Consider the following 14,799-nt stretch of genomic DNA (forward strand, 5'->3'; position numbering starts at 1 on the left):
GAGAATGACGTGAGGGACTGGATGGGTCTGGGCATGTCTTCCAGAGGTGGTGACACGAAGAAAAGGGGTAAGCTACCTTAAGACATAAGAATGATCTAGGACCCTTCTGGGAAACAAAGCTTTGTGAGTAAATGGAAAGCCACTGGTGGTTTTCAGAAGGGAGTAATTTATTTTGGTAAAGATGGCTTTAACATAAGTGAGTGAATATGGTGAGTCTTTCAACTGAAGCATAGAGTTTATGACACGAATTCAGTTTTGTAGTTTGCAGAATAGGGGGTCATTTCTAAAAGATGATTTCCAAAACTGTGTTAACAAAAGAGACCTTAGGAAATTATGCTCACCAGGCTCTCACCACAACTAAAGTCCTGACAAAGAATATTTTGTTACACACACACGAGGGCAGATAGGTTTGCAAACAATTTAGTGTGTTTAAAAACCAAACAAATGAGTTATCTGTAGCTAGATAACTTGGCTACTCACATTGCTTTTCTTTTCTTTCTTGGAGGGTTAAATATGATGTTTGATTTTTTAAAAAATTCCTCATGAAAACTTTAATGGCATATAGAGTCTAGAGTTTGTCCAAATGATCACATTCGAACAGAGGGGCCCAAGGTAAGGCAGTCACCTGAACTCTAAAAACAGAAATGAGTCATGATTCACTAGGGGAAGTCTTGCTAACATGGACATACGAAAACATAGAATCCATACACATTTTTTTCACCATTTCATTTACCTTACTTTACCACTCCGACTTTGGGTATCTTCCCGTAAGTTTGTCTGTGACTCAGTTTTAGTTTCAGATGACTTAATGCTTCCATCTAATCAAGGGAAGCGAACATGATTATTTAACATATCCATGATCCCCAGTTAGGATGCCAGGAGCCTCTAAGAGGGCTAATCTTGTGGCCTGGCATTTTTCATCTTTTCTTTTTACTTAAAAAAAAAAAACATTATTGCTTACATGTGGCCTGCTAACCAAACATTTCTTTTATCCCTTGAGGATATTTCTGGGTCCATTTGCCTTGATAGCTCATAAAAGCCTATCCAAGAGCCTAAGGTACCTTGTATAGAGGAAAACTAGACCAGTTCCTACACTTCCTTCTTTGCTTTTACTTAGTAAAAATGCTAATGTTTCCAAGGGCCAGCCTTATCCACATATATTGTCTCATTTTAGTTCTCACAATCACACTGTTATCAAAACAATTCAGGCATTATGGCTTTAATTTACAGATGCAAAAGTGGAAGAGCACAGAGCTTCGTGTCCTGCCTAAGGTTATTAGTAAGGCTGGCTGCTATACTCAAGCCAACGTCTGGGCCCCACAAAATTTAGTACAGTTTAATACATCACAATGTTTCCGTAGAACACATCCCAAACTTTATATATTATTTCCTACCCCCAGATGAGTATTAGACACCTATAACTTAAGAGTTTGACGTGCTCTTATTGTATATTTGTTATCTATCATCACAGTTTGTGTGGTTGATAGAGAATTCCAGAAAATGAAGTGTAACAGTTGTTGGAGATAATAGTCCTTCCTTTTCTCTCTAGACCATTATGGAAAGAGACTCTGTGGTTCATATTTGAAAATGGCACTGAAAACAGCAGTCAGGAGATAAATTTATTTTATTTTATTATTATTATACTTTAAGGGTACATGTGCACAATGTGCAGGTTTGTTACATATGTATACATGTGCCATGTTGGTGTGCTGCACCCATTAACTCATCATTTAGCATTAGGCATATCTCCTAATGCTATCCCTCCCCCCTCCCCCGACCCCACAACAGTCCCCAGAGTGTGATGTTCCCCTTCCTGTGTCCATGTGTTCTCATTGTTCAATTCCCACCTATGACTGAGAACATGCAGTGTTTGGTTTTTTGTCCTTGCGATAGTTTGCTGAGAATGATGATTTCCAGTTTCATCCATGTCCCTACAAAGGACATGAAGTCATCATTTTTTATGGCTGCATAGTATTCCATGGTGTATATGTGCCACATTTTCTTAATGCAGTCTATCGTTGCTGGACATTTGGGTTGGTTCCAAGTCTTTGCTATTGTGAATAGTGCCGCAATAAACATACGTGTGCATGTGTCTTTATAGCAGCATGATTTATAATCCTTTGGGTATATACCCAGTAACGGGATGGCTGGGTCAAATGGTATTTCTAGTCCTAGATCCCTGAGGAATCGCCACACTGACTTCCACAATGGTTGAACTAGTTTACAGTCCCACCAACAGTGTAAAAATGTTCCTATTTCTCCACATCCTCTCCAGCACCTGTTGTTTCCTGACTTTTTAATGATCACCATTCTAACTGGTGTGAGATGGTATCTCATTGTGGTTTTGATTTGCATTTCTCTGATGGCCAGTGATGATGAACATTTTTTCCTGTGTCTTTTGGCTGCATAAATGTCTTCTTTTGAGAAGTGTCTGTTCATATCCTTCGCCCACTTTTTGATGGGGTTGTTTTTTTCTTGTAAATTTGTTTGAGTTCATTGTAGATTCTGGTTATTAGCCCTTTGTCAGATGAGTAGGTTGCAAACATTTTCTCCCATCTTGTAGGTTGCCTGTTCACTCTGATGGTAGTTTCTTTTGCTGTGCAGAAGCTCTTACCTAGGAATCCAACTTATAAGGCATGTGAAGGACCTCTTCAAGGAGAACTACAAACCACTGCTCAATGAAATAAAAGAGGATACAAACAAATGGAAGAACATTCCATGCTCATGGGTAGGAAGAATCAATATCGTGAAAATGGCCATACTGCCCAAGGTAATTTGTAGATTCAATGCCATCCCCATCAAGCTACCAATGACTTTCTTCACAGAATTGGAAAAAACTAAAGTTCATATGGAACCAAAACAGAGCCCACATCACCAAGTCAATCCTAAGCCCAAAGAACAAAGCCGGAGGCATCATGCTACCTGACTTCAAACTATATTACAAGGCTACAGTAACCAAAACAGCATGGTACTGGTACCAAAACAGAGATATAGATCAATGGAACAGAACAGAGCCCTCAGAAATAATGCCGCTTATCTACGACCATCTGATCTTTGACAAACCTGACAAACACAAGAAATGGGGAAAGGATTCCCTATTTAATAAATGGTGCTGAGAAAACTGGCTAGCCATATGTAGAAAGCTGAAACTGGATCCCTTCCTTACTCCTTATACAAAAATTAATTCAAGATGGATTAAAGACTTACATGTTAGACCTAAAACCATAAAAACCCTAGAAGAAAACCTAGGCAATACCATTCAGGACATAGGCATGGGCAAGGACTTCATGTCTAAAACACCAAAAGCAATGGCAACAAAAGCCAAAATTGACAAATGGGATCTAATTAAACTAAAGAGCTTCTGCATAGGAGATAAATTTACTTGAATTTCACTATCCTCTAAAGCTTACATTTCCACATCAATAAAAGTGGTATGATACATGGAAAAGGGGTCACAATAGTTCTGCAAACCCATACCAGCTAGCCTATATGTGCATTTTCTTGATTTGCAACCTTTTTGAGTGGTTCAGGAAAAAAATATTAGCAAAAACTGTAATAGGTTGAATTGATCAAAAGGAGGAAGGTGTGAAGGTAGGGATGGAAGTAATAAAAGTGGAGTTTGGGAGTTGCCTACTTATTGAGTTGAGTGAGGGCATACAGCAAAGAAACTAAGCCAGTTGTTATAAAGCTTAAGACTATTCAGGAAAGGAGATGAATGAAGACTTCTAGGAGGTGTTACTGGGCATTAGCAAGGTGATTCCTCTTTGCTTTCTCCTCAGTGTTCAGTCTCCTTAACACTCCTTTACATACAGAGAAAATTTACATTGATCTTTAGTGATTTTTAGAGTACTGCTGTGTTTTGTTTGTAGGGTTGCCAGATTTGACACATAAAAATATTGGGAAATACAGGAAGTACCCACCCCAATTAAATTTGATCGCATTCAAGGACATTCAGATAAACAATGAATAATTTTTCTGTGTGTCTTAAATTCTGTGTGTCTTAAAAATATGACATTCTTTTACTAAAAATTGATGTCTGAAATTCACATTTAATAGGACCTGTATTTTATCTAGCAACTTGGCTAAACACACAGATAAAAGCAAGGGAGTTTATTTTATTGGCTTACATGCAAATTGAGGGAAAGTTTCCTGGAGGCTTTCAGGCAGTAACAGCTGTTCCCAAACTTGTCTCAACATCAGAATCACCTGAAGAACTCCAGATGCCAGTGCAGTGGCTCTGGAATTCTGCCAGGGTGTGGGATTTTTTTCAAAGTATTCCAGGTGACTCATGTACAACAGTGAGGAGCTGGTGACTGATGTCCAGTGCTTCTTCACTTTCCCTACATGTAACAAACATCTTGGGAACTTTTAAGTATACCCATGCCCAGATCCCACCAAGAACAATTAAATCAATGTCTACAGGCAAGACCCTCGTATTGCTATTACTATAAAGTTTTCAGTAAATTTTAATGTTTCTTCACTAGAGAGACCTAAATTGTAGCCTAAAAATGGCATCCCATGCCCTTTCCAGGTATAGAAATGTCATTTCTAGTTATAATATATCTCAAAAAGCTTAATTTTTTAAATTATGAAATTAATATTTTTCTTATAAATTCAAGCAACGTGGAAAAATCTAAAATAAATATGAACTCCCAAATCTACTTTCTAGAGGTATCTGCTATTAAAACCTTGATCTATTTTTAACTTTTTAATTATTTTTAATCATTTACCAAAATTTTTAATCATTTACCAAAATATGGAGAATTATATGCTTATACTCTGAAAAGAATGTGTCATAGATAGAAAAATTGTAACAATCAATTAGGTTAAATTTATCAACCCTTAGATATATTTTTTAAAATGAACATCTGACTTAGGGCTTACATATTTCAAAAGCTTGTATGTTGGGAGATAAGTATTTTATTATTGGGTTTAGATGCAGATAAGAGGCCCCTCCAAAAAATTTTATTTAAACATTTTATTTCTTAAGTGAAAACAGTCTAGGAATCATACGGCAGCTCTGTAGTGACATTACTTTATCTAAGAAATCCTCAGCAACCCAAGTTTCTTCTATCTTGTTGTTCTACTATTCATGGTTCACATTCCCAAGATCAGCTCATGGTCCAAGAAAGGTGTTTTGCTGCCAGCCTTCACATTGACACTGGAGTCCACAAGAAGCAGGAAGGAATAAATAGCAGCAAAAGATACACACCACTTATCTTTTAAAGAAGTTGCCACACTTCACTTTTAATGGGCCAGAACTTTGCCATGTTTCCACACCTAGCTGAAAGGAAATACTGTGTTTATTCCAGGCTTCAATGCGAATCAATGAAATCAGAAGCTATAACATTAGGGAAGACTTCAACAGACAAGCACACCTCTCCCACAATCATTCCCCACTCCTGACATTCCCATGTGAGATAGTGACATTACAGAACACTCCTGACCATTCTCTGCCCTCTGAAAGAAAAAACTGAGCATGAGTAGTTCAATTCCTTCTTTTTGTCTCTCTTTGGGGAGGCAGCCTGTCTGAAGGGCACACATAGTACTACCTACTCCATGGGGTAGTATTAGAGAGACAAGCCTCTACCAGGAACCCCTCTGTTTTTCCACCTCTGCCTGAGACAGGGAGGGTAACTGATTCTATATCATTCTGCAAACCTATTGTTGCCAGAATATATGGCATATCCTTAAAACAGCCTTATCAGGATAAAAATGATCTGTTTTCCTCCGATACCTATTTCTCAATGGATTTCACTGACAAAGTAATCTCTCAAAATACCAGCAATATAAACATAGTTTCCTTTTGAAAGTTACAGAGCTATCATTGAAGTAAACGATATAATCTCTCCCTGATTTCTATGTCCAGGCAGGCCCTCTGATTGTAACTCAAACAGGTAGCATGAATACTTTGTAAACAGAAATGCGTAAAGCCATATAGAATTAAGAGAGATACACAAACACAACAAACAGAAAAAAAAATAGAAATGTTATAAATATTAGAAAAAACAGTAATATCTAAGTAATTCAAAGGAATAAAATGAACCCTGAACATGGCCAGGAAAAATCTTCATGGCTGTCATCTGATTTGCCAGACTTTTGAAAAAATATCCCCACATCCCCAGCCATATTGTCCATTCGATATCATCTATCAGGCCAGTAGGCAGCCTGGGTCTTATGTGGGCAGATTGTATTCCATGCCCATTAGCCATATTTTCCTTTTCCTATTCAAATAATGGCTTGATTCTGTCTGTGCCCATCTGACATTCTCATTTTAACTAACAATTACATCTCTTCAAAGCAGGAAAATCTATCAATAGTTTTTAACAAAAAATGTAAAAATACATATTTTAATAAAGAAATTGAACTCAGATGTGCACGGTGACTACGGAAGAAGATAAAGGTATATCAGTGTATGAGTGGAGGAATAAATAAAAAATACTCTATGTTACCTAGGACATACACATTTTAAATGTTTTGTTGTTGTTTTCATAACGTAGTAATTTCATTTCTCCTTTACAGTTAGAAAACCTCTGAAATTAATCTGATTTATTGAGGTAGACACCATGAGTATGTGCTTAAAAAAGATTTTGAACATTAGAATAATTTGAAACTGGGTTTTATTTTTTTCATGCTTAAAATCTCAGTGTTATGAAAGATGTTGCTTTAAAATGTTTTAAATCTCTGCTAAATTTTTGCTGTGGCGGCACGGAAACTGGAATAAAAATGGCGATCTGTGTTTTTAGTTCTGGTTTGATTACTAGTTAATTCTCAATGTAATTTTAGACACATAATCTGGGCCTCTCCCACTTCCTTCATTTGTATATTAGAATGTAGAGCAGATGGTCCTTAATACTTCTTCTGATTTTAAAATCCACTGATACTATTCATTAAAATTTATAGATTGGTACTGATAAATTCTTGGATTAAAAAATGAGCATAGTTTAACAAAAAAATCCATGAGCTGGTGCTGCCCCCTATTGTAGCTTGTTTTATTCAGCTTTCTGACATGGAGCGGGGAAAGGCAGCAAAGCCAGATAAATATTTTGTCACTCTACTTGCTTCTCCCTGGCACTCTCTACTTGTTTATTTCTGTAAAATCAAGAGGTTTTAAAATGGTTTGATTTCTAACTATGTTATCTTTTATCTGTTATAATGAAAAAAGTTAAAACTCATGTAAACTATGTTTAGTGATTGTTAACTAAGACAATTTGAGCAACATGTTTTCAAAACTGTTTAAGGAAAAGATTGCTCCTATAATTTCCTAAAATAAATTTGCCTAAGCCTGGGTCATAGAAGAGCTGACACAATTTTAAATAAATGTCTTTTACTTAACAGTAGTACTAGAAATATTAAACATTTTAAGAGAATCTGGAACTCAATAATATGATGATAGATAACTCATCTCAAAGAGAAAATATTTAGTTGTAAGTTAGGTATAACAAATAGTAATAAGTTGCAAGTTTCAATATTATATGATTATATTTATGTTAAAGAATTTTCCTCTGAATATTTCACGTAAAAATCATGTGCAGTTTAAAAAAATAGGTCACTCACATTGCTAGCAATGTTGCAAACTAGATAATCTTAAAACCCCTCTTTCCATAGAATATATAAAGTGTGGCTGAAATATAACCAAAGGGCATTTAGATGCAAAGTGTAGATTTTGGGAGAGTGCAAGATTTTAGCAGAAGTTAAAAATAAAGAATAATTGGAAACGTCTGACTATTAAGCTTAGTCTGGCATTTTCTTTGGCTTCTCAAATGGAAGGAGTCACCAATGTTTATTAGGAAGGGGCTTTAATTTTACCCACCACCGTGAGGCTGGAAGTGAGGTCTTGGGCTTAGGCAAGGGTTGATATTAGAAGAGAGACCCCCAGTAAAGTGGAAAGTCTCAAAGGGACACACTCCAGTGTAAAAAGTGAAATAGAAAAATTGGCAAATAGAAATTAAGAGAAAGCTTGATTGTTTTGACCTCTGCTACAGGTAGGGAAAATTTGTTCCCTGAGAATTCATAAACCAGGATATGTCCACATCATTTAGGGGTTCATATTTGAAATACATACTTGACTTGGGAAACATCAAACTGAAGAAATAATATAAAAAAATGGTCACCAGCTGGCAACACCACTGAGGCACCAACAGGAGCAAAGGTAAGCCTCTCTGGAGACAGCTACCCTCAGACAAGACTTCTGAGTCTCTTGCGTTTCCCGGTCATAGTCCTAAATTTTAAAACACATGAAGTAGCATGCCACCTTTCTCCTCTATTTCTGTTTCCCTGTATTTCTGGGTTAACAGACAAAGAAACCAAATATTACACAGAGATGAAAGAAAAACAGGGCATAAAAATTTGGAGTGTAGCCTCTGGATGTTTATACCGGTACTATGATGTTTTGGTTACTACGCTTTGTAATATTTGAAGTCAGGTTATGTAATGCCTCCAGCTTTATTCTTTTTGTTTCTCAGTGCTTTGGGCAGTCAAATAACGGCTTTGTGGATATACAGCTAGCTGAGTGGCCTTGTGCAAGATACCTAAATCTTCATTTTCTATTTTCTAAAATGGGAATCATTATAGTAATCTAACTCATAGGGTTACGAGAATTAAATGGGTTAATATATGGAAAGTCTTTAGAACTAGAACAGTGTCTGGTTTGTAGGAAGCATTAAATAGAGCTGGCTGGCTTCATAGTCTTCATCATTTTCACTATTGTTATTATAGGTAGTTGCATCATCCCACCTATCTCATGATTAGGTTGCTTTTTCTCCATGTGCCCCAGATGAATGTCCAACATCTGGCCTAGAATTAAATCTTTGGGTAAAGATAGCAATTATATATCCCCAAATTACATGATTTCACAACTGGCTTCTTTGCTGAGGAGCAGTACAAGTAAGAACGGCAAGAAATGTAATAGGCAACTATTAAGCTAGCTAATGGCAGTACATGTTTTCAGAATTTGCAATTTAAGTTTTTTGTTTAGATACTATGTGCAAAGGCATTACCATCTCCCCAGCTCTAGCACCTTCCCCACCCTCATTACACACACTAGTGAACATTCACCACGAAACTGCTCTGGGCAGCTGGGACACAGGATTAGGACGATTGGCCTCATCAGATTTCTGGTTGGAACCTTGAGACTGCGCAGCTCTAGAAATTCTTGCATTAACTAAGTTCCACCGCTAGGTGGAAGTAGCTCCTCTAGCTCTAGGAGATTTCGTGTATCTCACCTTTTATCCAACCCTTTGGTTTTCTTTCATTACAATTATAGCAGGGACTCCTTATAGCATTTCATCTTCTTGGTACTATCACCTCTTGATGAGGTTTGCTCTTCCTCTGAAAAATGAGATTGATATTTACCTCATGATACAGTTGTGAGAATCCAGTAATACACATTTAAAAAAAAACACTATTTATTTTATGTAATAATTACTTAGCTTTGTGCTACAATTATTTATCTACTTGCTTTATCCTCGCTGAGGGATAGACTGCATGTTCCTTTCTATCTTCCTGAACACCTAGCACCGTGTCATACACATATTTGAATTTTTTTCATTCATTCACCAATATTTATTGAGCATCTTAGATATACCAGACACTGCCCTGTACTCATGGTTTACCATAATAAGCAATCGATCCCTGCTTTGCTTGATGAAATTAGAAAGACTGACATTTTCAGTTACACCCACCATGCATTCAGCTTGCAGACATAGCTATAAAGTGCATCTTACTTACCTCCAGCAGGAACAGGAAGTTCCGCTGGGCATATGGCACAAACAGCCTGCCTTAACTGTCTCATTAAATGGGACAAAAATATATTATGCAGCACTTGAGATGGTGCTAATGACATGGCCTTTATTGAGTGTGCCAACATTCCACTGAGTATGTGTTCATTGTTGTCCTAAAAAGTGTGTGTTTTGTTTGTTTTAAAGCCTATCCTGGCCCGGCGCGGTGGCTCACGCCTGTAATCCCAACACTTTGGGAGGCCGAAGCGGGAAGACCACCTGAGGTCAGGAGTTCGAGACCAGCCTGGCCAACATGGTGAAACCCTGTCTGTACTAAAAATACAAAAATTAGCTGGGCGTGGGGCGGGCCCTTGTAATACCAGCTACTCAGGAGGCTGAGGCAGGAGAATCGCTTGAACCCGGGAGGCGGAGGTTGCAGTGAGCTGAGATTGCACCATTGCACTCCAGCCTGGGGGACGAGAGCTAGATTTCGTCTAAAAAAAAAAAAAAAAGTTAAAAGTCTATCTTGCCCACTAGCCTGTGAGCCCCTGAGAGTATTAATTATATATTTTAACCTTTGTATTTCTCTCTGCCTTAAGAAATAGCTCAGTGTCTGAATTTAGTAAATGTTCAGTAAAGTATTGATGGAATGAAATAGTGGTAAGGATGACAAGAAGTTTTACTGACAACTATAGCAAATATTTCAAATATATATCTACTTACTATATTTTAATTCATTTAGCAGACACTGAGTAAATACCTACCATGTGCTATTATTAACCATGCCACGTATTATCACATAGTATATTATTCTGCCTCACTTGGACTGATTTGGAGTGTATCACTCTGCTTTTCTCTTTTTTGAGATTTACAGTTTAAGAGGCCTAGAGGAAAATGGGAAATGCATTCTGTGAAGTTATGGAAAAAGATCCATTTTTAACATTAGCTATCACTAGCCAAACAGATGAGTTTGATATTAGTTTATTAAATCCAGACTTCTTATGGGTTTTCCAAGCTTGCTTCTTTCAATATATATTAAATCCGACTTTGAACAGTGGGGAAAAAAAAGACTGAAAAGCAGCCAGCCGCTCCAACAGGATCAATATACCATACTCTAGAATCACTCTGATTATTCTATACCTGAATTTGATTTAATATCTAGTTGGTCAGAAAAAATAAGTCTTGTAACCTGATTTTTGTATAATTTCTGGAAAAAATGGTCATTTAGAAAAAATGTTTAAAATGCATTCTTCACTGATGGTTACAAATTCTAGCAATTTTCCTTCATGATATACTGACATTGAAATTATACTTGAAATTTAAATGTATCTTAGGAGGATTAGAAATAAGCATTTACAAATAACTTGGTCATATAAGAAAGCTAGTTACCACTAAGCAACACTACAGAAATGACTTTAATAATATATATATATATATGTATATATATATATATATTTTTTTTTTTTTGAGACGGAGTCTTGCTCTGTCGCCCAGGCTGGAGTGCAGTGGCGCGATCTCGGCTCACTGCAAGCTCCGCCTCCTGGGTTCACGCCATTCTCCTGCCTCAGCCTCCCGAGTAGCTGGGACTACAGGCGCCCGCCACCGCGCCCGGCTAATTTTTTTTTTGTATTTTTTTAGTAGAGACGGGGTTTCACCGTGGTCTCGATCTCCTGCCCTCGTGATCCGCCCGCCTCGGCCTCCCAAAGTGCTGGGATTACAGGTGTGAGCCACCGTGCCCGGCTGACTTTAATAATTTAAAATTTATTAAATTAAAAATATATAAATTATATTTTTATATATTTTTATATGTTATAAAAATATATAGATATATATAAATTATATATATATATAAATATATAAATTAAAAATAATTTAAAATTTATATTAGAAAGCAAGGGCCTTGAATAAACCTAATAATCAATAAAAATTACTTCAAAATCCTTGTGAAAAAAGTATTTGAAGATTCAAAGTCAAAAAATAAAACAGTGTTTTACTATTAACCATTGTATACTTATTTAAAAGCCATAAAGAATACGAAAAAGCATGAACGCACAAATTCCAGAGAATTTGTTTTTTAATCAAGCCGATCAATTTTACACAACAAAATATCATTAAGAAACATAGAAATCATGTGAATTGTATTAAAACTATGACATATGACAATATTATATAAAGAAAATTTTAACTCTAAGAGACACAAATATAATTTTTTAAAAAAGAAATTAAAAATATCACGTCTTATGCTAAATATATATAGATATATTTATTATGATGCAGCAGGTTTTGGAATACAGGGATTTAGGCAAGTTAAAAATAAAAAGTTTATATGCTTAAACTTTCTGAATATTGTTTGTCTGATTTCCTATTTAAATATCAGACATCATTATAGGAAATACATAGTCTACTTACGATTGCAATCGCACTTTCAAATATAAGGCAATTAATATTTTAGAAAGCAGCAACTTTTACTTTTTAAAAAAAAAAAAGCTAGTAGCAGCATGTAAAAATGAGCATTATGAGAAACTCAGAAAAACAAATTTACCCTGAAAAGATGAATATAATTAAAAAACAAAGCACCTTTCATTTCAAAAAGAACTGTAGGCTAAGACCCTCATCTCAGAATAACCCCATCTAAGAACACTCAGGCTTTCTTTATTTAATAAGCAGCAGCAGCAGAATACATCCCATTCTACATACTGACTGTGTTAAAAAAAAATGCAGTCCATATGCAGGTAGAAAACTAAAGTGCAACAGAAGCAAATTAATTAGGGTGTACTCACTTATACACTATGCTTTTAATTAGTTAAAAAAAAATGTGTAATTGATAATTTATTATTGGTCCTACATATTATTTACTGGCATGCTGTAGACCATAGAGAAATAGAATGTTTACTGTGTTTTATTATTATTACTCTGTGTAGATACATATTTATCTATCATGTCAATAAAAAGAAGCAAAGCAGTATTAAGCAGCGGTGGAATTTGTCGCTTTCACTTTTTATAAAGTGCTACATAAAATGTCATATTTCCAAATTTAAAAACATAACTCCAGTTCTTACCATGAGAACAGCATGGTGATCACGAAGGATCTTCTTGAAAAAAACAAAAACAAAAACAAAAAACAATGATCTCTTCTGGGTATCACATCAAATGAGATACAAAGGTGTACTAGGCAATCTTAGAGATCTGGCAACTTATTTTATATATAAGGCATCTGTGACCAAGAGACGTTATGAATTAAATGTACAAATGTATTATGTATAAATGTATTAAATGCAAGCTTCATATAATGACACCAATGTCTCTAAGTTGCTCAGAGATCTTGACTGGCTGTGGCCCTGGCCAGCTCCTTTCCTGATAGTCTGATTCTGCCTTCATATATAGGCAGCTCCTGATCATCCATGCCAGTGAATGAGAAAACAAGCATGGAATATATAAACTTTAACATTAAAAAATGTTTTATTTTGTAATAAAATCAAATTTCCCATTGAAACCTTCAAAAACTTTGCAGAATGAGGTTTTGATATATGTGTACAAGTAGTACCTTCTTAGTGCAAGAAAACATCATTATTTCTGTCTGCCTGCCTTTTTGTTTTTAAAAATGAAGACTATCATTGAAACAAGTTTGTCTTCAGTATGAGGACATGTTGATGGAGAGGAAAGGTAGGAAAGGGTTAGGGATAGAAGCCAGGTTATTTTATGCCAACAAAGTCTGCTCTAAAAAGCCTTATTGTTTCACTACCTATTAATATGAGAACTCTGGATTCATTTTCCCTTATCTCATGTTTACAGTGTTTTAAGCTTATTTTGTATATGTTTACTGGGTTAATGAGTCACAGCTTTTCAGGATGAACTCCTATTCTACTAGAGAGATACTCAATTGAAACACACTTTTAGATTGTGTTCTTGCAAGCCCACTCTCAGCTGTCAAAGTTAACACCCAATAAAAATACTCTACAAAGCAAAGAAATACACTTGCAAATAACTGAGTGCTGACTGTAAGCCCAATCCAACTTTTCCATTTTTCAAAATTAACCATAGTTGATGGCTTGCTGTGTCTCTCTATCGTGAACGTTGTGGTGGAGATCTTTCAAAATACATGAAGTCCTGAAATTGGAAAAAGAATTATATGTAGATATATAGATAATTAGGTATAATGCATGCGGTATTATCCTTTGTAATTTATTAGGGGATTCCCCCATTCCAGTTAAAATACATAAATTTAGGGAAATATTTATGAAGAGCACCTACTGTGAAGAGCAGCAGTTACAAATTTGGAACTGTTAGTTTTCCATTTGAAGTGCCAATTAACTGAATCTCATCATTAAAAAGAGGAAAAACTTCATAATCTCAGGATTGGACAACCCCAAAGAGTACAGTGACAGGCAGAAAGGAAGGAGGAATGGGACATCTACTTTAGAGTTATTTCACTAAGAAATCATAGGCTAGGCATTTTTAAGTAGTGACAATGACAAATAACATGAAATGATGATAATTATACCCAATGGATATCTAATGTTATCTAAGTACTCCCCTGGTCATTTTACCATGATAGCTAACATTCATAACCCTGAAAATTATAAGTATTTTAATCTCCACTTTACAGATGAGGAAACTGAGGCTTTCAAGTGTAAACACTTTCTAAAACATGTAACTAGTAAGTGGCACAGAGATAAGTTGGATTGGTTTCAAGGCTTATTCTTTATACTACACTATACTGCTTCTCCATCAGAAAGAACAACTCTCTCAGGATAACTCAAAAATAGAAGGCTTACAATGAGGAAGCAAGCTCCAAAAATCATGGCTTTCATCTTCACATCCAGGTCTAGTGGGAAGTGAATGTCAAAATGGTCAGCATCTGCCATTGCTGATAACAAACCATTCCACTTCCGGATAATACTGCCGATGTTGGATACACCATCAAGGGATTTGACCTGGAATGATGAGAATGTGCCTTTATGATGATTGAAACGCATTGAAGCACGTTTTAATGTTCTGCTTATGTTCAGATAACATAAATACAATGCAGAAAAAGACTATGTAATTATATAATTTGAAATGAGAAAATAATGGCCAAAAA

General features: G+C 35.8%; 1 protein-coding gene across 27 annotated transcripts in view; it reads right to left on the reverse strand.

Annotated features, from left to right (window-relative positions):
• PLSCR4 (phospholipid scramblase 4) overlaps positions 1-14,799 on the reverse strand; it is an 86,311-nt gene that overhangs the window by 15,782 nt on the left and 55,730 nt on the right. For 10 of the 27 annotated variants that reach the window (XR_010132951.1, XR_010132967.1, XR_010132960.1 and 7 more), the window contains 3 exons: positions 14,495-14,653; positions 12,779-13,826; positions 9,225-9,330 (listed from right to left, as the gene is read on the reverse strand). Coding sequence is in view for 3 of the 27 variants with exons in the window: in XM_063704285.1 (XP_063560355.1) it covers positions 14,432-14,653 (222 nt within the window). In the remaining 24 variants the exon portion in view is untranslated. Of the gene's footprint in view, positions 1-4,943; positions 5,285-9,224; positions 9,331-10,483; positions 10,604-11,775; positions 14,654-14,799 lie in introns of those variants that run through there. The other 17 variants (XR_010132971.1, XR_010132956.1, XR_010132970.1 and 14 more) reach the window with 7 other exon arrangements.

Source organism: Gorilla gorilla, chromosome 2 (genome assembly GCF_029281585.2).
Source record: "Gorilla gorilla gorilla isolate KB3781 chromosome 2, NHGRI_mGorGor1-v2.1_pri, whole genome shotgun sequence".
Classification (NCBI taxonomy): domain Eukaryota; kingdom Metazoa; phylum Chordata; class Mammalia; order Primates; family Hominidae; genus Gorilla; species Gorilla gorilla.